The 26,180-nt window shown below is 41.1% G+C and overlaps 1 protein-coding gene across 1 annotated transcript in view; it reads right to left on the bottom strand.

Annotated features, from left to right (window-relative positions):
- Window positions 1-26,180, bottom strand: part of ABCC4 (ATP binding cassette subfamily C member 4 (PEL blood group)) — a 222,411-nt gene that overhangs the window by 8,522 nt on the left and 187,709 nt on the right. The window contains exons 27-29 of the mRNA XM_075265322.1: window positions 25,853-25,942; window positions 23,564-23,736; window positions 15,121-15,226 (exon numbers count right to left, since the gene is read on the bottom strand). Of these exons, the coding sequence (XP_075121423.1) occupies window positions 15,121-15,226; window positions 23,564-23,736; window positions 25,853-25,942 (369 nt within the window). The remainder of the gene's footprint in view (window positions 1-15,120; window positions 15,227-23,563; window positions 23,737-25,852; window positions 25,943-26,180) is intronic.

The following is a 26,180-nucleotide window of genomic DNA, read 5'->3' as shown; positions in this document are numbered from 1 at the left end:
ATAGGGGCAGAAAGCCCACAAAACTCTGTGGACTTTCTGTGAAAAACTATGTAAAAAAACAACAACATGCGTTTCCACCACGGTCTTTACTAGAGATCAGCGAGTACTGTTCGGATCAGCCGATCTGAACAGCACGCTCCATAGAAATGAATGGATGCACCTGGTACTTCCGCTTTGACGGCGGCCGGCCGCTTAACCCCCCGCGTGCCGGCTACGTCCATTCATTTCTATGCGAGCGTGCTGTTTGGATCGGCTGATTCGAACAGTACTCGCTCATCTCTAGTCTTTACCACAGCAATTTTTTGGCTGCAACTCACTACTTGGGGCCTTAGCCTAAAAATGGTTTTGGAGGTGTTAGACAAAAATGTTTCAGTCTAGTGTTAAATTTGCCGAAGTACCATACTCCCAGAAACTCATTAACTCTAAAGCCCCACGTTGCAGAAACGCAGCTTTTTTTGATGCACAATTTGCTGCATTATTTTTAAGTCAAAGCCAAGAATAGCTACAAAAGGAATAGGAAATATATAGGCCTTAGCCTAATGGTTTTTGTCCTATTATGTCTTCCTTTATTCTGCAGGTAAAATTCTTAATGGGGAAATAGGTACGTTTCAACAACAATTTTATTAATTACCACATGTGTTCCTTATATACTTCCTAAGGGTGAATTCACACTGAGTAAACGCTAGCTTATTCTGAACGTAAAACACGTTCAGAATAAGCGGCGTCTAAAGCAGCTCCATTCATTTCTATGGGAGCGGGGATACGAGCGCTCCCCATAGAAATGAATGGGCTGCTTCTTTCACTCCGTGCAGTCCCATTGAAGTGAATGGGGAGTGCCGGCGTATACGGCAAGCTCTGCTCATGCCGGAGCGTACACGCCGTCACTCCCCATTCACTTCAATGGGACTGCACGGAGTGAAAGAAGCAGCCCATTCATTTCTATGGGAAGCGCTCGTATCCCCGCTCCCATAGAAATGAATGGAGCTGCTTTAGACGCCGCTTATTCTGAACGTGTTTTACGTTCAGAATAAGCTAGCGTTTACTCAGTGTGAATGCACCCTAAGATTAGTTTTATACTGAAAAAAACAAACAAACAAAACTTAAAGCAACTAAAATTATTTCAGGTATGATGGAGGTATACAGAAAAGTGACATAATTCATCTGGTTCACAAGGACCACAGCAGTCACCTTCTGTTTGTTATCATATATACTATACTATAGGTATCCAGGAATCCCATGTGAACATACATTTTCCTGATCAAAACGTCTGTGCTGAAGTGGAGGTGTATAGCCAGCTTAGTATAATAGGGACTAAACAGTAACACTGTGTTCACACTAGCATTTGGTTTTCCGTTCTTCGGGTCCACTTGGGGACCCGAAGAACGAAAACCTAATCCCCTTAAAGGGATTCTACCATTGAAATGAATTTTTTTGGCTATCACACGTCAGAATAGCCTTTAGAAAGGCTATTCGTCTCTTACCTTTAGACGTGGTCTCCGCTGCAATGTTCCTTAGAAATACCGGTTTAACCCGGTATGCAAATTAGTTCTCTCGCAGCGATGGGGGCGGGCCCCAGCGCTGAAAATGTGATGGGGGCGTCCCCACTGCTGCTCGAAAACACGCTCCAGCGACTCCTCTATCTTCGGCTGGATCCTCCCTTCTTTTGTCATGCCGGACGGAAGCCATTTTTGGGAAGCCGCTCCTGTATTGAACTACAAGAGCAATCTGAAGCGGAGGCCACCTCAGGCTCTGGTCCGAAATACGAGTAGCCGCGACTGGATGCCAATGCAGTGCACCGGCATCCAGTCACGCACTCCGCTCCGGATTAGCCCAAATGAATGGGCCTAGTCGGGAGGAGGGAGTGTCTTCAGGCGGACTCGCGAGGCGGCTCTGCCTGAAGAATGAGAATGTCCGCTCTTTTTTTCCGGGAGCCAGAACAAACAGCTCCCGGAAAAAAGAAAGGACTGGCTCCCATTGATTTCAATGGGAGCCGTCTTTTTGGTCAAGATTATGAGGTGGATATGGCCTCAAAATCCTCACCAAAATACCCCATGTGGACTCAGCCTAAAATGGTGCAATGGAATGGGAGCGCATGCAGACTGCACCCAATTTAACAAAACAACTGCTATACTGTGGGTGGGGCCACAGAACCACTCCTATTACTTGAACAGGAGCTGCCTGCAAGCACTCCCATTCTATAACAGCAACTTCCAACACAGCTGATTGATCTGTGTGGGGTCCTGTGAATAGATCATTAGTACGATGATTTTGGGCCAAAAAATACCTTAAGGCCAGGGCCCCATGTGGCATAAACGCTGCGGTTTGCCAAAGGCGGGAAACGCTGTGGACAAAAAAGCGGTGTTTAAGGCTGAAGCCCCATGATGCGGAAATGCAGCTTTTTTTTTGTTGCAGAATTTGCTGCAGCTTTTTGAGTCAAAGCCAGGAGTAGATTAGGCAGAAGAGAGAAGTATTAGAAGATTCCTACATATTTCCCATTCCTTATGTAGCTATTCTTGGCTTTGTCTCAAAAGCTGCAACAAAATAAGCTGCGTTTCCGCAATGTGGGGCCTTAACCTTAGGGTAGGTTCACACAGGGTTTTTTGGTCCGGAACCGTCACGACTGATAGCCGCGCACTCCGCTCCGGATTAGGCCCAATGAATGAGCCTGGTTCGGAGGAGGGTGTGTTTTCAGGCCGAAGAGCGAGGCGAAACGGCCTGAAGAATGAGCATCTCGCTTCTTTTTCCGGGAGCCGTAAAAAACAACTGAGCAGCTCCCATTGATTTCAATGGGAGACGTATTTTTGGTAAGGATTTTGAGGCGGACACGGCCTCAAAATCCTGACCAAAAAACCCTGCGTGAACTTACCCCTCAGTGTGCCTCCTTAGGATCAGCAAATTCTGTTGTCTAGTAAAAAAAAAAAATATATATATATATATATATATATATATATATATATATGTATATTAATTTCTTAAATAATTCTTACGCTGGGTTCACACCTGCATCCGGTCTCCATATGCATGCAGAAGACGGAAACCTGTCAGACCGTGTCCGGCCGTGAGCGCCGGTGAGCGTTTTGTGCTCTCCACGGTGAAACAGTGGAGTAGTGCATGTCCAACTTTGTGTCCAGTTAAAAAAAAAACAGTTTCGCCGCGAAGAGCACAAAATGCTCACCGGTGCTCACGGCCAGACACTTTTCAAACCCATTCATTTTAATGGGTTTGAAAAATGCCTGCAGGCTTCCGTCTCCTGCCCAGTTCCGGGCAGAAAACGGAAACCAGAAAGCAGAGACCTCAGGCGCAGATGTGAACGAGCCCTTAGCATAAAAGTATAAATGTGCTACAGCATCTGCAAGCCAGTAGAGGTGACAATTATGTTCCCCTAGCTGGTACCCGCGACTTCGTCTGCGGTGATTGTAGAAGTGTGTAAATACAGGCGTGGGTAAGGTTTTCGTACTGTGTATAAGGTATGGGATATGAAATGTAACTTTGTATCTTGTTTTTGCTGTAAATTCAGAGAATATGTGAGACTTTTGTGTTGAAGGGAATTTGTATTTGAGCTGCTATATGGTGTTGTGAGAAACTGTACATAGTGTCTTTGGGACAGAGGTATTTGAAGTTAATATACCTCGATATACGACATTGTATGCTTTGTTATTTTCTACCAGTAGTGTGTTGATATTTTTTTGTTTTTTAAAGTTCTTTAAAGTTCTTTTGTTTTTTAAAGCCATATTCTGACAGCAGTCACTTTTTTATTTGTCTATATCGGCGGATGTCTTTTTTTGCGGGGCCAAGTGTAGTTTTTAGTTGTTGCATTTTCGGGAAATGCTATTGGATTGATCACTTTTGATTGATATTTGTATGATAATGAAAATAGTGAAAAAACAGCGGTTTTGGACTTTTCAGTATGTTTGCCGCTATGGCGTTATGCGTCCAGGCAAAATATTTGTATAGCTTTGTAGAGCGGGCGATTTCGGACACAGGGATACCTAACATGTATGTGTTTCACAGTATTTAACTACTTTTATATGTGTTCTAGGGAAATGGGGGGGATTTGAATTTGTAATCCTTTTTATTTTTTATTTTATTTTTTTTTCCTTTTTTTTGTTTTTGCATTTATTAGACCACTTAGGGGTATTGATATGGCTGGGCGGTGTCGCGGATTGTCAGAGCGGTGGGGGTTGGCAAACATGGCTGCTCCGGAGCGTTAAAGAGAGCCTCCTGGAGTATCGTTAAGGTGAGGGGCAAAGTGGTAAAGTATATGTATATGTGATTGTGTGGGGTTGCTGACCTCTGCTGTAGAGGGCAATATGAATTTTGGGGCTTGCTGTGGTCCAAAGTGTGTTAGATTGCAGAGATGGTGGTGTGAGTTTGGTTTTGTGGGGTTCCTGGCACAAACGTATGTGTGCTATTGTAACGAAAAGTAGCCTACTGCGCAATCGGGTGTATTAACTATGTTTGTGGAAACTTTCAGCCAAATCGGTCGAGTGGGTTTTGCGTGATTGAGGAACAAACATCCAAACACACAAAACCCACAAACTCACAATCACATTTATAATATTAATAGGATAAATAGCGTGCATGAAGGATTACCATCAAAATGGACAGTCTGAGGCTCCCTAGCCCTCCGCCCTCTTATCCACTTACTTTCGGTTTTCTGCGCACATATTTTATGTGTGTTATTATACAGTGTGATCTCCTAATTTTTGATGGATTTTTGTGTTTTCAAACACAGACACTTGTTAGCTGGTTGTTTATCACTTTTTGTCCTATAATAATACCCTTCTGTGCAATTGGCAACTTGCTACTTTTGACTCTGATTGTTTCATGTCTTGTTTATATTTATTGTATAAAACGTCTAATAATAATAATAGAATTAAGAAAGGACCGTCTGATATCTTGTTAATGTTATTCTTTTAAATTGTGACAAGAGAATTTTTGTTGTAACTATATACAAACTAAAAACATTTTGATTATATTTTAACAGCATGTAACTAAAAACATGGTTTAGTAAGGAAACAGGGTAATTGCCACGGTTGCAGTTGCTTATAGCTGCTGTAGGGCAGGGAGGGAGTAAAATTCCACAATTGTGACTCATGTCTCAGTTCATTTACATTTTTACACACAAATAAAACAGGTTAAAAAATAGGTTTTACAGACAGGTTTCACACAGGTTAAAGTTGAAACCTAAACCAGTCTATAAATGGGAAATGTAAATCGCAATGATAGCAAGCCTTCAATCAGTTATTTAGTTTGCTATTTCCAAACTTACTACACTGGACCTGCCTGCTGGAATACATAGACAAGTACATCTACCTAAAATTCAATAAGCAACATACTATGCACAAGCGGTGGCCCAGTAGCTGAGGTATTATCCAGGGGAGGTATATTAGTAGTAGTATATTGCATTTGACCTTTATACTAAGGCCCCACATAGAGGGCTGCAGCTAAAAAGCGCTGCAGGAAAAACTGCAGCAACAACGCAACGCTTTCACAGAAATCCCGCGGAGGTTTCCAGACTTTCTTCTTTCATTATCCCTATAAGGAAACCGCCAGCATTTCCAACACTTTTCCATGGGTATAATTTGTGCAATGCTGACATACGGAGCTCAGGATTTGATACTGTGTATATTTATTTTTCATGTGTATTATCAGCATAGTAAATTTTTAGGTGTAAATGAGCTTTATCGAAAGTTTGGGAAAAGACAGAGAATGCTGCACAATTACAAAAGAAATAGTGTTTACCAGGTGGATCCATTGACAGTCCAGCACCAAAGCCCAGGCCATGCAGCAGTGACACACTGTTCACATGGTGCCACCACTGCAGGCAGATAAATATGGCGCTAGGGGAGGAGCTAAGTACTGCTTCTTTTTTATTTCACACTATCCACTGCCTTGAACCAATCTTTATTTAGAGATGGACGAAAAGTAAAATGTTCGAGGTTCGATATTCGTTTCGAGTAGCCCCTCAATATTCGACTACTCGAATCAAATATCGAACCGTATTATAGTCTATGGGGTGAGAATGCTCGTTTCAGTGGTAGGCAACGTTCGATCAAATTATACTTACTAAGTCCACGAGTGAGGGTCGGGCTTGATCCTCCGAGAAGTCTTCTCTGTGCAGCGTCCCCACGGCGTCTTCCGGCTCTAAATTCACTCTGCCAGGCATCGGGCCTGGGCAGAGCCGACTGCGCATGTCCGCACTACAAGCGGGCATGTGCAGTCGGCTCTGCTCAGGCCTGATGCCTGGCCGAGTGAATTCAGAGCCGGAAGACGCCGCAGGGACGCTGCACGGAGAAGACTTCTAAAGGTAGGAGAAGAACCAGCGTTGATTGGCCGACTGTATAGCATTCGGCCAATCAATGCTGGTTCTGCATCGAACTTTTACATTCAAATAGCGAGTGGTACTCGATCGAGTACGAGTATTTCGAATACTGTAGTATTCGATCGAATACCTACTCGATCATCTCTATCCCAGACAACCCCTTTTAACAAACTTTGTAGTATAAAGGCTTAAACAATACAATTTATGTACTTTTACTATCTTGTGAAAAATCTTTGCATTATAAGTTTCAACTAAATGCTCAAGACATAGCAGGATAATTGAAGAAACAAACACAAGATGTTCTGTCCTAGGTTAATTTTCCTTTGCCGTCAAGAAACAACAATGCAAGGGCTAGTCATCACGGAGGGAAATGTGTGGTTAGTTATAACAGCACGCAATTTATAATGAAAGCCAAAAGTTCTTTTCAACCTCCCTAACTAACACATGAAGGAGAGAAAGTAGAACCTACAAGAGAAATTATCATCCAGTAAGTCAGGTAAGATGAGGACAGGAAGAGGGCGGAAAGTATTTGTCTACTATAAAGAAATCGCACAAGTATTAATTTAAAGCAATGACTCAAGTTCTAAGCTGCTCATTAATGTAGACTTAAATTACATTCTTAATGACTGCTAGAAATTTGGGTGCTAGTGTTTCTTGCTTTTTCAGATGTATGAGTTTAGTGATCTCTTTTACAAACCAGGGTCCATTCACACGGAGGAAAATGGTGAGGAATTTGGTGTGCAATTTTCCACGTTGAAAAAAAAAACCTCCCATTGATTTTAATGGGATCATTTTTCTCTGTGTGAATGGACCCTTAGACTAAGGCCCCATATAGCAAAAGCGCAGCAAAAAATAAATGGAGCAAAAAAAAAAAAAAAAAAAAAACCATGGTGCATTTTTTCCACAGCATTTTTTTCCCCGATTTTGAAGAGTTTTTCTCTGCTGACTTTCTTCCCCTATTAACCTATCCAGAAAACGCCAGTGTTTCCGCAGGTGTAATTGACTTGCTGTGATTTTCAAAAAAGCAGCTTTAGTGCTGCAGCTTTTTTCTGCAATGTATGGATGGGATCAGCCAGAATCCCATTACTTTTCAGGTCCTCCAAAACGCAGCATTTCCGCCACAGTCAAAAGACTGCATTTTCGCAAAGTGGGGTCTGGTCCTTAATTGGTACTTCTCTTTCATTGAAAATTTCAATTCAGACTTTAGGATGCCATAGCTAACCAAAAAAATCACCAAAAACTTGAAAGCAACTCAAATTTCTGTATTACTCTTCACTGTAACACCTGAAACTACACACTGAAAATTAGACATGAGCTTTCCCTAAACTAAGTACATGTGACATGTTTCTGGCAGGTGAGGAAAAAGTCAGAATGATTTCAAAAATAGAAGTGTTCGGGGCAGTTCACACTACCATTGTAAATGTCAACTGCTTTCATCCATCATAGGATGACAGCAACGGACATTAAACTGTCACAGAGAATGGTCACACACTGTATCCCTTCACTAATGTAAACTGCATGACAGAAGCCATCTTCCATCATGTTCGTTTCCCTTTTTAATGGAGGATAACGTCCTGCATTCATGGGTGTCAGAATATGGCAACTCCAAGAGGTGTTAAAACATAAAAATTATATAAAATTTGGTGTAGCTGGCTGCAATCACAGCAACCCACAGAATACAGGTAACATCAATTTGGCTGCACAGAGAATGCTGTAAAAACAAAGCTTGTAAGAAAGTCACACAAATGCAGTTTTTTTCTTATTCCACTCCATACTGATTTTTTTTCCCCACTTTCCCAGTACATCATATAGAATATTAAATGGCACCACTACTAAGTACAATTTGTCCCACAAAAATTAAGCCCTCATATGGCTCTGTGAATGGAGAAATTAGAAAATTATGGATTTTAGAAAGTTGAAGTAAAAACAAAAATAAAAAAAAACTGCTGCAGGGAGGGGGTTAATTCTCTATGAAGTGCCAGACAGGCAGGGATTTTCTTATTTTTGTTTTCTTTTATGTTCTGTAAAACTACAACTCTATCGATAAAACCTGATTCAGTGTCAGCTTATACGTATCTACTGTAGTTGGGCCTGGTTTGATAAAATAGACATGTGTCCTTTGACCCCAGCAAAGGTTTTCCCAAGTATAATCTCACAATACACATCTATATATGTCACTGATATATAAATATAAATACACAGACCAAAAGTTTGGACACACCTTCTCATTCAAAGAGTTTTCTGTACAGGTAGTCCTCGACTTACGACGTTGATCCGTTCTTACGCGGCGTCGTAAACCAAATTTCGACGTAAGTAATGGAAACATACGTAACTGTACCATACGACGCCGCGTAGGAACGGATCAACGTGATTTAGTGTGCAGCGGCTCATATACAGTACAGTACAGTCTTCCTCGGTTCTGAGTCGCTGCACACTAAATCACGTACTGTACAGGGAGAGCGGGCAGCTTGCTTTTATGCGGGAGTAAGTTATGTTTACTGTTTCTCATAGGAATGTATTGGCCAGCATTGATTGGCCAGTGTACAGCATTCAGCCAATCAACGCTGGTTCTGCTGGAGGCTCGTCTGAGGAGGCGGAGTTTAATATCGGACCACAATGGAGATTGCTGTGGTCCGATCTTAGACTCCGCCTGCTCACAGACGAGCCTCCGGCAGAACCAGTGTTGATTGGCCGAATGCTGTACACTGGCCAATCAATGCTGGCCAATGCATTCCTATGAGAAAAAGTCAGCTCCCAAATAAATGCAAGCTGCCACCACTCCCGACTAGCAAGGACCTACTCGCTCATCTCTAGTCGTAACCACGAAACGTCGTAACCCGAGGACTACCTATATTTTCATGACTATGACAATTGTAGATTCACACTGAAGGTATCAAAACTATGAATTAACACATGTGTAATTATACACTCACCGGCCACTTTATTAGGTACACCATGCTAGTAACGGGTTGGACCCCCTTTTGCCTTCAGAACTGCCTCAATTCTTCATGGCATAGATTCAACAAGGTGCTGGAAGCATTCCTCAGAGATTTTGGTCCATATTGACATGATGGCATCACACAGTTGCCGCAGATTTGTCGGCTGCACATCCATGATGCGAATCTCCCGTTCCACCACATCCCAAAGATGCTCTATTGGATTGAGATCTGGTGACTGTGGAGGCCATTGGAGTACAGTGAACTCATTGTCATGTTCAAGAAACCAGTCTGAGATGATTCCAGCTTTATGACATGGCGCGTTATCCTGCTGAAAGTAGCCATCAGATGTTGGGTACATTGTGGTCATAAAGGGATGGACATGGTCAGCAACAATACTCAGGTAGGCTTTGGCGTTGCAACGATGCCCAATTGGTACCAAGGGGCCCAAAGAGTGCCAAGAAAATATTCCCCACACCATGACACCACCACCACCAGCCTGAACCGTTGATACAAGGCAGGATGGATCCATGCTTTCATGTTGTTGACGCCAAATTCTGACCCTACCATCCGAATGTCGCAGCAGAAATCGAGACTCATCAGACCAGGCAACGTTTTTCCAATCTTCAATTGTCCAATTTCGATGAGCTTGTGCAAATTGTAGCCTCAGTTTCCTGTTCTTAGCTGAAAGGAGTGGCACCCGGTGTGGTCTTCTGCTGCTGTAGCCCATCTGTCTCAAAGTTCGACGTACTGTGCGTTCAGAGATGCTCTTCTGGCTACCTTGGTTGTAACGGGTGGCTATTTGAGTCACTGTTGCCTTTCTATCAGCTCGAACCAGTCTGGCCATTCTCCTCTGACCTCTGGCATCAACAACGCATTTCCGCCCACAGAACTGCCGCTCACTGGATGTTTTTTCTTTTTCGGACCATTCTCTGTAAACCCTAGAGATGGTTGTGCGTGAAAATCCCAGTAGATCAGCAGTTTCTGAAATACTCAGACCAGCCCTTCTGGCACCAACAACCATGCCACGTTCAAAGGCACTCAAATCACCTTTCTTCCCCATACTGATGCTCGGTTTGAACTGCAGGAGATTGTCTTGACCATGTCTACATGCCTAAATGCACTGAGTTGCCGCCATGTGATTGGCTGATTAGAAATTAAGTGTTAACGAGCAGTGGGACAGGTGTACCTAATAAAGTGGCCGGTGAGTGTATACTTAACAAAAAAGTGTAAAACAACTGAAAATTTGTCTTATATTCTAGGTTCTTCAAAGTAGCCACCTTTTGCTTTGATTATTGCTTTGCACACGCTTGACATTCTCTTGATGAGCTTCAAGAGGTAGTCACCTGAAATGGTCTTCCAACAGTCTTGAAGGAGTTCCCAGAGATGCTTAGCACTTGTTAGCCCTTTTGCCTTCAGCTCACCCCAAACCATCTCAATTGGGTTCAGGTCTGGTGACTGTGGAGGCCAGGTCATCTGGCGTAGCATCCCATCACTCTCCTTCTTGGTCAAATAGCCCTTACACAGCCTGGAGGTGTGTTTGGGGTCATTGCCCTGTTGAAAAATAAATGATGGTCCAACTAAACGCAAACCGGATGGAATAGCATGCCGCTGCAAGATGCTGGGGTAGCCATGCTGGTTCAGTATGCCTTCAATTTTGAATAAATCCCCAACAGTTTCACCAGCAAAGCACACCCTACACCATCACACCTTCTCCTCCATGCTTCATGGTGGGAACCAGGCATGTAGATTCTATCTGTTCACCTTTTCTGCATCTCACAAAGACACAGTGGTTGGAACCAAGGATCTCAAATTTGGACTCATCAGACGAAAGCACAGATTTCCACTGGTCTAATGTCCATTCCTTGTGTTCTTTAGCCCAAACAAGTCGCTTCTGCTTGTTGCCTGTCCTTAGCAGTGGTTTTCTAGCAGCTATTTTACCATGAAGGCCTGTTGCACAAAGTCTCCTCTTAACAGTTGTTGTAGAGATGTGTCTGCTGCTAGAGCTCTGTGTGGCATTGACCTGGTGTCTAATCTGAGCTGCTGTTAACCTGCAATTTCTGAGGCTGGTGGCTTGGATAAACTCATCCTCTGCAGCAGAGGTGACTCTTGGTCTTCCTTTCCTGGGGCGGTCCTCATGTGAACCAGTTTCTTTGTAGCGCTTGATGGTTTTTGCAACTGCACTTGGGGACACTTTCAAAGTTTTCCCATTTTTTCAGACTGACTGACCTTCATTTCTTAAAGTAATGATGGCCACTCCTTGTTCTTTACTTAGCAGCTTTTTTTTCTTGCCATAATACAAATTCTAACAGTCTATTCAGTAGGACTATCAGCTGTGTATCCACCTGACTTCTGCACAACACAACTGAAGGTCCCAACCCCATTTATAAAGAAATCCCACTTATTAAACCTGACAGGGCACACCTGTGAATTGAAAACCATTTCCGGTGACTACCTCTTGAAGCTCATCAAGAGAATGCCAAGAGTGTGCAAAGCAGGAATTAAAGCAAATGGTGGCTACTTTGAAGAACCTAGAATATAAGACATATTTTCAGTTGTTTCACACTTTTTTGTTAAGTACATAATTCCACGTGTTAATTCATAGTTTTGATGCCTTCAGTGTGAATCTACAATTCTCATAGTCATGAAAATACAGAAAACTCTTTGAATGAGAAGGTGTGTCCAAACTTTTGGTATGTACTGTATATATATTGCACATTGTTGGTGGTCTAGAAAGAGAGACTGGTGGGCAAATTAATAAAGCTTCTGGTAAATCATTTTATGGGCTGACTAAAACCCTTTAAGCACATAATACACTTGTATATAAACTATTACTATACTGTACACAATGAAAAGAAAAATCCATGTGATCATGGAAAACACTTTCTCTAATCAGAATATAAGCTCATTATTCCCAAGACATCAATCTTTCCCTGAATTAATGTTCTAGAGTTCCTTAAAGAATAACTATGTACATATCCTTGGAACTCATCTTTAAACTATCATCATGGAAAGTGACAACAAGTAAAGAAACAACATGATGCAGTGAATGTAAAACTGGTGAATTAAAAGGAATCAAATCCCATTGGAGAACCAGCAAGTAAACAAAAGTGGTAATAATGCTATTAATTATTTCACAGATGTTTCCTTATGCTTCTTTTGTTCATCTTCATCACAATAAACAGAAGAACATCCCACTTGTATTTGTAAAGGGAAAAATAATCCAGAGCACAACAATGGGATTATATTGAGTTTAACAATAGTAATTAAGTGATGTTATGATGACAAAGCTAATGCTGAACAGCTTTATTGGCAAATTGCTTACAGTACTCAACAAAGAAGAAGATGAGTTTCCTAAGATCAAAGTGACAATTATGAGTTTTATCTTAGCTTCATGGCTGTACCATAATATTGTGCTGCATTTCAATTCTTATGTCATAATAAGTCAGGAAACAAAACAAAATCAATTCACTGATCCCTGTTTGCTTTGATCTGTATAAAATGCAGGAATCTGTAATTCATAAAACATCTCAATTGCAACCTGCTCTTCAAATGTGAATGTGGCGTACCCTGCTCACTAAGAAGAAAATACGTCAGTAATTAAGTCTGACTTTTAGACCGTTAAAAAGGAAAAATTCTACTATTATACAAAAATAGGAAGGTGGTTGGTTGGTATTAAAAAAAAACCCACATTGCTTTTATATGGTTACTTTAAAGCTGTGTTTATGTTTATTGTGTAACTGACTATTATTTTTGAAAGCTGCTGCTCATGCTCTACATGCCTATGGCAGTATGACTGCATATGACCGCGCCGCCCTAAACCCTTATGCAGACATTAGCTCACAAAATTGGGACCTCAAGTCTTTGTGAGATACAGATGTGCTCTGGAACACTGCTTACAAAACAAGCAGGACTGGCACATTTAAAGGGGTTGTCCAGGATACAGAGATTTTGCAAGGTAGGTGTTAAATATTAAAAAAAAACTCACCTGTCTCTGATGCTCTGGTGTTCAATGCCACTGTCCATTCAGACAGCACCCCAGTACTTCATAAGTCCTCACCTCATGTGATCGCTGCTCCTTAGGCCGCTGATTGGCTTTAGCAGTCACATGCAGCATGGACTTCCACCAGAACAAGACCCTAGGAACAGCAGAACCAGACCACAATGGGAGACACTGGGGACAGACAAGTATGTTTTTTTTCTCATCCTCCCCGGTCTCCTTGTGGAAAACTGTATGTTCTGGGCAACCCCTTTAAAAAGCTAATCTCTAAAGACAACCTGTCAGGTCTATTTGGAACAATAAACCAACCATCAGATTTTATGGTTCAGTGGCTTAGAGTCTAAATAGCCTCTGTATACCACACTGTAAAAAGACTTTTCACTTTAATTTTAAGTAAGCTACATAAAAAAGAACAAAACTTCCCCACATTTTTAGACTATTTAATCACACGGTTTATATTTCTCACTGTGAATAAGACCACGTTCTGTGCCCCCGGTGAAGAGCTATCGGTGTCGGTACTGTAGCTCTTCAATGTCAGAAGGGCGTTTCTGACAGTCAGTCAGGAATGCCCATCCTCACATCAGCGCCTATAGCACTGTACTGTGAGAGCGGTGAGGAACGCCCCCTCCCCTCATAGAAGAATACTGGGGGGGCGTTCTTAACCACTCAGCATCATCACTGGTTGGTAAGCAATGCCCCCTCTCACAGTACAGTGCTATAGATAGACCCTACTGTGAGGAAGGGTGTTCCTGAATGACTTCCAGAAATGCCCTTCTGACAGTGAAGAGCTACAGTACCGGCACCAATATCTCTTCACTGGGGAACAGAACGGGAAAGCCAATAGTGTGCTGAATTCAGTGCACTGGTGGCTTTCTAGCGGTATATTACGTCACATGTGCCCCAGGAGGTGAAAGGTCCTCTTTAATAAATAGTATCTATCATATCTCAGCTTTATATTGCCATAATCTTTTAATTGTCCTTCAATTTACTTTGAACGGCCATGGTTTTCCAAATTTACAAGAAACTTTCCCAAACCCATTTGTTAGGGAGTGTGACCAATTTAGTTCTGAAGGAGATTTTGACGGCCTATATATTAGATACCCCATAACCCCCCCCCCCCCCCCCAATTCATTTTCAGAAACTGCAGAAACCCCCTCAGATGATTCAAAACTGCATTTGGGAAGTTTGTTAAGCCTTTAAAAGTTTCTGTGAAATTAAAATTATATGGAGCTGAAATTTAGAAATGTAATTTTTCTTCAATAGGACATTAGCCACAATTTCTCATACAATTTTTCCTAAGCACGGAAATAGCCAACAAGTGGATTGAAACTGATGTTTTTGCAGAGGATGTACCAGTGCTGCTGATGGAGCCAACAGACATTACTCATCCCTGTGCAGTTCTCTGGAGTGACAGGTCCAGTCCTCAGTATACAGGCCCCCCAATTGACATCAGCAGTTTATGATAGGGGACTACTGTAGTCAATCTCAATCTCAAGCCTGAACAGTGATCTCTTGAGACTGTGAAGAAATCACCACTTAGGTATGTGATTGCCTGGGACAGACAGCTGACAAGCCTGTAAACAGAAGGTCAGACCTGACACCACACAATGTAAAAAAATATTTCATCTTTTATAAAATTGTAAAGTAAAATGCTGCTTTTGAAGAAACAGTTGCCCACAAAAGACATGCCATCCTGAACAAAGGTCACACAACATAATCAAATGACTGTAATATAACAGGCTCAGCGCAAATTTGGATGCACATATATATACTGTATTTATGTGAAACTATGAACACAAGAATTTAGAGAAAAAGAGTCCACAAAAGAAAATACAAGTGCTTAAAAAAATCTAACTTACCATAATTTTATCGCTGTCAATAATGGTGTTCAGTCTGTGCGCAATTGTCAGCACTGTGCAATTCGCAAACTTTTCTCGAATTGTCTTCTGAATCAGCTCATCTGTTCTGTAAAAAGGACAAAATACAAAACATCATTATGTGTGTCCACGTCCATCACGCGTTTCTCCTTTCGCGTGCCCAAAGATTACAGTGTCGCCCTGCAACTCCTTCACTCATGTTAATGAATGGAGTCTCATTGAAAACCTTGTGTGCCGCGACCGCTACAAAAGAAGTTGCAGATGTGGCATTGTGGTCTTTGGTCTCACAACAAGTGTCACGGTCAAAGTTGCCGTGTGGTCCTAGCTTAAATGTGTCAGAGAAAGTGGTCAGGACTTCAGAGTGAGACATATTTCCAGTACATTCACAATTGTGTTCATGTTTTTAATTTTTTATTATACATTTTAACTTTGCTTTTACTTTTAGACCTCCATGGGTTCAAGTCCATTCATCATCAATACAATATACTAATGTATTGCTGTATATTAAGAAATCCATTCACTTCAAATAGAAGTATAGTAATAACAGACCTGGGAGCCTTCAATAGGATCGCCACCCACAGGCCTCCATGTGAATGGATCGCCAGTATTCTTGCGTAACCAGAGCTCCATTCACTTTTATGGGGCTGAGAGGGCTCCATTCAGAAAGAGGCCTTAGGGGGACTTCAGGTCTACTGTCCTCCTGATCACTGGTGATTGGACACTTCCCCTGTCCTGTGAACAGGGGATAAGTGTCCATAATGGGACAACCTCTTTAAACCCCTTTGGTGGTGGTGCACTTCCATTCATATTAATAGGAGTGGGAAGATAGCTGAAATAAAGAGAATAAAAAGAATGGGAGTGGGTATTTGTCTCTTCAGCAAGCGACAAACCTTCATTCAGCTTGGCTGCTGTACATAATGTGGGATTGGTGGGGGTTTCCCACAAATCAGATATTTATCCTCTATCCTGTGAATAGAGGATAAATACTTTTTATTGCATAACCCCTTTAAGAAAAAAAAAAATTGAAGTGATGTTCCACAAATCTATTGAAAATAATGAACAAAGACAATCAGCCTACATCTTGTGTCCTTATACTGTAGATCATGAGACATCATTGTCAAGATCCATTAGACTGAACACCTTTTATATCTGCACTTAATAACACTCTCTCTTTAGTCAAAGTGGCTTATTGTAATGTCAGCCTTGCTAAGGATCAATGTGGCAATGAACATTAACATGGTGGTTTTAGCCAACATTGAAAGAAGAATCAGGCACAATGAATTTCTTTATTTTAACATGTTTGTATTAGTTTAAAAAAAAAAAAAAAAAACATTTTAACAACAAACCATGCCTCTTTAAGAGGAAGGGAGGAGAAGGCAGGAGATGAGCGGTAGGGTAGAGTGACATGGCAGTTAAGTTGGTGCACAGCCGACCCTCTTAGGTGGTGGGGCACAATGAACGCATCATGCCTTTGTGCACACTACTGGGAAAGAGACAAATGTGACTAATGGCAATGCAAAACAGAGACGTCCACTGCAGTCCAAACTCTACTTTTCATGTAGTCATGGAAGAAGAACCAATCTTACTGGATGGGGGGGTGGGGGTTATCAGGAGGGTGAGAGGAGTGCAGACAGGGGGACAGTTGTCTTTCTGGGTGTGCTGAATTTGAGATATGCCACCACCAGAGGAGTCAGTGGCTTCCCCATCTCCTCATTCACAAAATATGTGTTCTTGACTGAACCATTCGTATGAGGGAGTCGGGTGAGATAAGTATGGCTCACCCAACAGCTATTGAAGGTGTATGCCCTCCATTAGGCGCAAGCCAAAGTACCAGCATTGTACATGTATGTGATAAAAAAAAAACAAAAAAAAACACTTTACAAAAAGCGACCTCCCTTTCGAAAAAAAAATAATCCTTGTCTTAATGTGCTGTTGTAGAGAAAGTTTATAAACAGAGTCTAATTAAATGATATAGCCTGAAAGCAATGAATTTGCTCCTGAATACATATAACAGACTAAAACCTATAGAACAACTTTTTCAGTCTAACAATGAGAACACTTTGTGAAGGACGACTATTGTGTGCTTTCTGCAGAAATGAAGAGGTTAGCCTAATATAACCCAAGACTTCATTATCATTTTTAGCTACTTTCAATGGGCAGTAATTGAATGTGGGTAGGAAAACAATGAGTTGCACTGAAATACAGAACAAGATAAACATCATCCCTAAGGTTTTGGAACATTACACATTTTCATCTGCCTCTGTCTTTAAGGGCTGCTCTCTATTCAGAGGTTAGACTATGGCAAGAGACATTTCACTTGCCCACATTCAATTCATATCCGTGGCGTATAATGGAAATGTTGTATTAGATTATCCTCTCAAGAACAGAAAGATATACAATAGGGGTAGCAGCAAGGAACATGTATACTTGTACAAACTGTGCCATTTTATAAACTATTGCTAAAGGAAAACCAAGCCTTGACCTTTCTTGAAATAAATAAATATATGAAAAAGATGGCACCAGGTTTTAAAGGGCCCGGTCACAGACTCCACTTTACAACTATAGTCAGTCATACGGCAAATACAAACACGCAGGGCTCCACAATATAGTTGTCAAACGTGCCAACAATATCTAGCCTAACATAGTTTATGCTCACAAAATAAAAATAGTGCCTTATCTAAGCACAAAACAGCTGTTAATAAACCACCATTTACATGTCAATCAAACAGATTAATCTTCAAAAGAAATGTAAATTCCTCACAAAGTTTCTCATACGCCTCAATTAATGGAGATTTTAAGCTGTAATGCTCCGAGGAGGGTGATTCACAATTCTTAATGCAAATGTCTGGGATTAAATTCTACTTTTAGAAACAGTAACTTTTCGAGAGCTTTAGTCTTCATGTGTCTGTCATTTATTGTTTCATGCTTAGCAGGAAACGCTGAAATTGTGTTAAATCTACATTTGTAATCACGATACAGTTTACATTCTTTTCTCCCTTATGGCGCAGACTGAACATGCCACTGAACAAAGAAATACACTTCCATGTGCTTCATTTTGCTTTGCATATATATCATCTATAGCTTTATTGTGCAAATAGAACAAAAAACACACAAGTCATCCGCTGGTAGAAAATGCACACAATGAAAACAAAAATTCAATAAAATCTACAGTTCTAAAAAATGAGCATAAGATATGATTGTCATAACAGAAGTAAATATATAAAACAGAGGAATGATGATATATGCATATTGTATTGGTGAAGGTGAAAGATATTCTTGTAACTGTCAGCCATGTATAAAGCAACGTAGAGCATTTAGATATATATATGGGTTAGGCTAAGCTCACATCTGCATCAGAGCTTCCATTCCATCTTCTGGCATAGGTTCCATTAACATCTCCACGTAGGACTATTTTTTTTTTTTTTTTTTTTTAAATGTAGATTGTGAGCCCCACATAGAGCTCACAATGTACATTTTTCCCTATCAGTATGTCTTTTTTGGAATATGGGCTGGAAATCCATGCAAACACGGGGAGAACATACAAACTCCTTGCAGATGGTTTTTTGCCCTTGGTGGGATTTGAACACCAGGACTCCAGCGCTGCAAGGCTGCAGTGCTAACCACTGAGCCACCGTGTGGCCCCCACGTAGGACTATTTCATACAGCAAAATGACAAACTCCAAACAACTACCTGGCAGACTCCATTAAAGTCAATAGGAGATGTTAAGCTCCATTGCTGTCAGTCATTAGACAGAAGCGTCTTTAGTGCGCATTCCGTTATTCTGTTCCAGTGACGGAGCAGAAGAAATAAATGAATGCCGCTAATGTGAACCCAGCCTTAATTTATATTTTTCTAGTGCCAAGAATTATAGTTACATGAATTTTGTGGCAGAAGAAACTGACACTGTCGGCTAAAAAAAAAAAAAAAGGAGTGTAAGCAAAGACTACCATGCTATGATATAATGGAAATAAATATTAGTTCTAAGTAAAGTAGTGTCAAGAACAAAAATATTGCCATACCACAATGTTATATTAGTCGGAAATACAGTGGGGAAAACAAAATTAGGAAAGATCGGTTCTGAAATACAATTATTAAACTGGGTGCCATCTCTATTTCTGCAACAGACATTAGAAGAATATCTGGAAAACTGGTTAAATAAGAAGTGTAATCAAAGGTAAATATGACACTAAAGGAAAAAATATGAGGTGAGACGTTCTTGAGTTGACACACCTGAGGAACTAGCCAGCTTTGGTAAAACAGGTCCAGGGAGCCAAGAAACTGGTGGACTTACGGCTGATGCTACATCCTGGTACCAGGGAATTTACCATATATACTCGAGAATAAGCCGACCCGAATATAAGCCGACCCCCCTAATTTTACCACAAAAAACTGGGAAAACTTATTGACTCAAGTATAAGCCAAGGGGGGAAATGCAGCAGCTACTGGAAAATTTAAAAAATTTAAATGGCCTGAGTTTTTGGGTGCAGTAGATGCTGGGTGCTGGGGGAGGGGAGGGGGTGTTTTGGTTGTCTGTCTGCCCCTTCCCCGAGCTTGAGGACTGTTTTTTCCCCCACTTGGAATTCAGCCTGGCTGAATATAGGGTATCTGCGGTGCTCCTATTAACCCCTTCCCGACGGAACAGGAACACTGCAGATCCCCTATATTCAATACACTAGGCACTGTCAGACACAGGGATACCTAATGTCTATGTGTTTCACAGTAATTTTCTACTTTTTTATGTATTCTAGGGAAAGTGAGAGTGATTTAGAACTTTTTTTTTTTTTTTTTATCTTTTTTTTTGCACTATTTTATGGGAGATTCTATACATTAATATTGTGGCTGGTCATAGACCCCCCCTCCTAAAAAAAAAAATATTTATTTTTTTTTTTGCTAACTCGAGTATAAGCCCAAAAACTGGGCTGAAAAATTCGGCTTATACTCAAGTATATACGGTAGCTATCACTTATTAGCACATAACAGATACAGTAGACTTGTTTAGATCCCATACCACGTTTATTGACATATTTTTTCAGTCTGACTATTGCTTTTGGGGTGCTCGCAGATTTCAAAGGTGGACCTAGGCAAAGTTCTTGGCATCTCAATGTTCTTGGCAGATAACCAAATTTGAGACAAAAGACTCCAGTGGTTCTACCCCAGCACCCATTAAATAGTAAATCCTTAATTTGTACCTCGGGGATCTTCATTTTCTATAGAGTTCCTCTGAGGAAAAAAAACACTAGTACCCTTAACTCATTATTGAGGGCACATATCAGTGTCTAGGGACATGTCCCCTCACCCTGGAAACTAGTAAAATGTTTGTCTGGATGAGTTGGGGGTCTGTAGAGTTGACTTCAGCAAATGTACACTCGACGACTTGCATGCCCAATATGACTTGCATAGCCCTGTTAAAGGGCCTTTCAGCTTGGGTACAGTGACCTCACTGGCCCCAATCCCCACATAAAATGAGACTTGGCAGGAATGCCCACTGGCTAACACTCTCAGACAAAATGCCTCCATTTCTGGGGTTCATACTGGAGATACAAATTAAAAGCTATTACTATTTGCTGATGACTTGCCTTAGTCTCACCGCACCCAGTACTAGCTTAGGTGATATTTTCAAGGAATTTCACCATTTTGATGCAATCGTCAAGTTTAAAGTGAATGCTCAAAAATTTGACTTTGAACTTTCTGCTGCCGACAGTGGAGGCAGATCAACCTAAAGAAAACATCCCATTTCACTAGGATGGCCGCATCAAGTACTTGGGTATCTTCTTCCTGATGGACCTAGCCACGTTTTTGCCTTGAACTATAAAACATAAAACAGAATCTGCCCTCAAACTTTGGTGTCACCTACCTGTGGTTTGAAAGGATCAACACCGTGAACATGGACTCCCTCTCCAAAATAATTTAAATAGTTTTTTTTCAGCTTGTCCAATTGATCTCCCTAGGAATTTCTCCATCCAATTGCAGAAGACAACAATAGGATCTATTTGGGGAGGAGTAAGATCAAGGCTAATGTCCAGATCTAAGTTTGTGGGGGGACAGGACTCCGAAGTTACTCTGCATACCACAAGACCTCAATATACAAGTGTGAGCTTGACCTTTTACATTACAGGGAATCCAAAGTAGGCATAGTTGTAAATGATCAGCTGTCCTTGTTATTGAAATAGCACTTTGGTTAGCCCCTAGGACTAACTGGGATGTCCCTGGGCTTTCTTGGTATCTGCTACATGCAGTCTTAGGGGAGATTCGCAAGGAGTGTTATTGTAATTCCAATCCTTGGCCCTTCACAACCTTAGTGAACCCAAAGATCCACTCTACTTTGATGACCAATCCATGTAGCCACTGCCTGCAATCCCAAACCCACAAACATAAAGTACTGACTACATTTGAAAAGCAACCTCTGGTGGACATATTGGTTGACTGGAGGTCTCCTCGAGACACTTGGCTTCATTACCTTCAAGAAATATAAAAAGCAACACAAAGACCAATCTTTTTTGTTCATCTTGTCTCCCAAACAAAAGGCATTAAAAGTGATCAAAACCTTTCCTACACTCCAGAAGAGTAAATAAAAAGTACTATCCCAAAAAAGACTTGCCTTTTAACAGCTTGATTAAATTGAAAAATTAAAACAGTTCTGTCTCTTGAAATATGGTGATTCAAAAAAAGAATATTTATTTTAAAAAGGTGTTTTTAATATAATAGTAAAACATTTCGGGGTGTGGCTGATTGATGCCAGGCTAAGATGTGTTCTCCTGAGCGCATGCATACTACAGGCTCTTCATCTCGGCCCAGGCCTCAAACAACCTGACCTAGGCTATGATCTGTAGGGACACTACCTCAGCTTTTTACAGAGCTTGACCCGGAGTAGATTGAACAATACTTTGGCACATACAACACTGCCGCGGCACCTCTGATGTTCTCCAAGATGATGACAGCAGCTCCTGGCATGCTGCTTTTCCCAAGCTCTCACTCTTCGGGGTCTGGGTCCCCTGCTGCTCAACTCAACCAACTCTCGAAGGCTTCACAGCCAAAGTCTGGACCGGAAGCCCGATCAGTGTGGATCCTCCTTGCCCCCTGCCCATGTTATACAGCGGCCCTGTCTATGAGCCCTAGGACTACCCTCCCCGGATAAAACCGTTAAATCTATCTCCCTCGTTCAAAGGGCAAGGGATGTAGAAAATAAATTTTACAGGATCCACTGGTGGATCCTGGAGGCAGTCCTAAGATCTGTTGGCCTGGGTTCTACAGCCCGGGTGAGGGTTAGTGGGGCTCTTCCTGAAATCTTTTCCATATCCAATGGTATGGGGCAGGGATGCCCCTCATTCCCGTTCCTTTATCTGTTGACCATCAAATCACTGGATAATGCCTTAAGGGGTAATCCCTCTGTGAACGGTGTCCCCACAGGTCAAATTGAACATACATTTTTCCTATCCACCCGTCCACCTTCTAAATTAATCTATATTTACCTAGATATCCAGGGTGGTCATGTAACAGCCCCAGGCACATTTTCAATGACACACACACATCATTTTTAGTGGCAGTCTTTCCACATAAAATATCTGGCGTTCTTCTCTCAGATGATCAGAGTAAATTAGCCACAGGTTTAGTTTGGAAGGTCACTAAACCTAGGCTCTGACGCTCTATTCTTTCTCAATACAAGGTCAGGGTTGGCCTCCCGGACTTTTCATGTTATAGGGCATGCCTATCTCCTGGATCCTGAACCTGTGCCATCATTGCCATAACATATGTCATGATGCTACTTAATAAAAACCTATTGAACCTAAAAGTAGTAAAGTGATAAAAACCACCATTTTATAAATTGGGTATTGATGTAATTATACTGATTGAGTATTGTACAGTCAGCGTTGTACAATCAGCATTGTACAGTCAGCGTTGTAGAAACAAATCACACAAAATGCTCCCAAAAATTGATTGCTATTATTTTACTATAACCCCAAATAAAAAAAAAGTTTTTCAATGCAATCCATAATAGTTCCATTTAAAAATACAACTTGTCTTTGCAAAATCAAGCTATCATATGACTACATGAATGGAAAACCCAAACAAAGTTATGGTTTTCAGAAGAAAAGGAAGGAAAAAAAAGAAAAAAAAAAGAAAAGAAAAAAACGTTGTCCTGAGGGCTAAAATCGGTAAAAGGTTAAAAATTTTCACACACAGCATATTTAAGATAAAATTTCCGTAACTGCCCCCTGTTATAAATTTGAAAGGGGCGCATGTTACAGAAATAACCCTATTAAAATGGGTGCAGACTTTTCTGCAATGAATTTACCGGGTATGAACAACTTAATTATAGAAGAAAGTTTGGGATACTTCACCCTGACTTAGCAGAACACATTCCTGATGGCTGTTGACAGAATACACCATGTCCATTAGTAAAAACAGAAAATAAATGAAGTGTACCTTGGGTCTACATTTGCTGTTGCTTCATCTATAATCAGTATTCGATTCTTTCTCAAAATTGCTCGGGCCAGGCACACTAGTTGTCTTTGGCCAACGCTAAAATTGGAACCAGATTCAGCTAACTGAGTCTCCATTTTGCCAGGTAATTCTTCAATGACGTCTTTTAGCTGCACCTATAATATAAAATATATATATACACTATAAAGACCTTCTACAAAAAAATGCCTCATTGGCAAATCATAAGAAAATTAAAATTACTTCTTGGGATACAGACAAAGTACATTGGATGTCTGTAGTCAGAGTCTACTGATTTTAACTGGGGATCATACTACAATCTAACGCATACTGAAATACACTGAATTTCCCCATGGTGGGGCTATTAAAGGATTATTTTATCTTATATAGGGCAGTAGAATGTAAAAAAGAATCAGTTGTGTGCATTCTGCTGAGTCAAACCAGCCTTAGGCTAAGGCCTTACTTTGCGGAAACACAGCTTTTTTTGTTGTAGATTTTGCTGTGGTTTTTTTGAGCCAAAGCCAAGAATGGCTACGAATGGGAGATATATATAAAGTACTTATACTTCTACCTTCTGCTCAATCCACTCCTGGCTTTGGCTCAAAAAAGTGCAACAAAATCTGCAACAAAAAAAGCTGCGTTTCTGCAACGTGAGGCCTCAGCCTTAAAGTCACAGTACAATAGATTATTTGCTTTTAATTTATAATAAAAGTTGACACAGTTCCAACTCAACAGAAAGAATAGAATTTAAAAAAAAAACGGTTTCGCCTCGGAGAGCATAAAACGCTCACGGCCAGACTTGGCATGACAGGTTTCCGTCTTCTGCATGGAGAAGATGGAAACCTGAGAATGGAGACCGAACGCTGGTGTGAATCCAGCGTAACACTGTCTTCTAGATGCTGCTGAGATCTGGCAAAGAGCATTTGCTTTATGTTAAAAATGTTCTGAAATATTATATAATATTATATTAAATGCACACATTATGTACATTAAAGCAATAAAGGAGATGAACAATAAAGGTGTCAACATCACCTTGGACATTTACCGTATTTTTCGGACTATAAGACGCACCCAGGTTTTAGAGGAGAAAAATAGGGAAAAAAAAAATTTCAGGCAAAAAATGGTAAAATATTTAATATATGGGAGTTGTAGTTTTGGAACAGCTGCAAGGCCACATTGACAGGTGACCCTGCAGCTGTACGGGGATGTATAGGGCGTTTTTTTTTGGGGCCAGGTGTACTTTTTAGTTATACCATTTTGGGAAATGTTTATTGCTTAGATCACCTATTATTTAATTCAGAGGCAAAACAGAGAGAAAAACCCAGCGGTTTAGCACTTTTGATTTTGACGTTCACTGTACATAAAAATATTAGTAGACCGGGCATTTTCAGACACAGGGATACCTAATGTGTATGTTTCACAGTAATGTTATACTTTTATATGTATTCTAGGGAAAGGAGGTGAACTTTTATTTATTTTATTTTTTATTATATTTTTTTTTAAGTGTTTTTTTTTTTTTAACTATTTTATTATCCCCCGTCTAGGGGGCTTGAACCTGCAATCATTTGATTGCAAGTCCCATAGACGGCAATACAAGTGTATTGCCGTCTATGGGAGATTCTATACATTACTATCGCGGAGTGTCATAGACCAGCCGCGATAGCAATATATATCTATGACAGGCCTCGGAGCCTTCATTAGGCTCCCGGCTGTCATTGGAACAGGTCGGCTCCTGCGGCCTCGCCGTGCAGGAGCCGGCCTGCATCACTACAGGTATGGGGCCGGTGGGGACCGGCCCCGGGGCCAACTAACTGCCGGGACCTGCGGAGGAGGAGCGGATTTACAGCATGCCACCGCTGGTTTTCTTCAGCGACAGGAGCGTGGCAATCTGCAGGCCCCGGCAGCTAAGACACTCCCCGGCATCTGCTGTAATAGACCGGCAGATGCCGGGGACTGTCTTAGCTGCCGGGGCCTGCAGATTGTCACGCTCCTGCTGCTGCAGAAAACCAGCGGTGGCAGTAGCGCGGCCATGCTGCAAATCCGCTCCTCCCCCCACATTCGGACTATAAGACGCACCCTCATTTTCCTCCGAAATTTGGGGGGGAAAAAGTGCGTCTTATAGTCCGAAAAATACGGTATATAACCTTTTCAAGAGTTTTTAGTAATACGGAGGCTTTAATTAAAGAACATTATAGTAATGAAGCAGCACATGCTTCACACTACACAGAGACATTTGTAGCTGATCACAAATCCATCTTTTTGTGCTGTCAGTACCTCTTCTAAAACATCCCACAGTTCTTCGTCAGAGTGCTCGTCAAAAGGATCAAGGTTTTTCCTCATTGTCCCAGTGAATAACACTGGCTCCTGTTATTTAAGAAAGGTAAAGTGAAATATGTGAAAAAACAAATGATACAAAATAAAGAATAGGTAATTGTGAAAGAGTATGATGATTCTTTTGTATAGATTTTTCTTTGTTTCTTACTGATGGTTTTCTACTGTCATGGTAATGTTTTTCCAGTTGATATTCTATTCATTTGTATATGCGAGTACAATCTCGTAGCTGTACATGACTGCCTTTCGTGATATAATGTAGAGAACAGCA

This window comes from Leptodactylus fuscus, chromosome 2 (genome assembly GCF_031893055.1).
Source record: "Leptodactylus fuscus isolate aLepFus1 chromosome 2, aLepFus1.hap2, whole genome shotgun sequence".
NCBI lineage: Eukaryota > Metazoa > Chordata > Amphibia > Anura > Leptodactylidae > Leptodactylus > Leptodactylus fuscus.
This window is presented reverse-complemented; position numbering and strand designations above follow the sequence as displayed.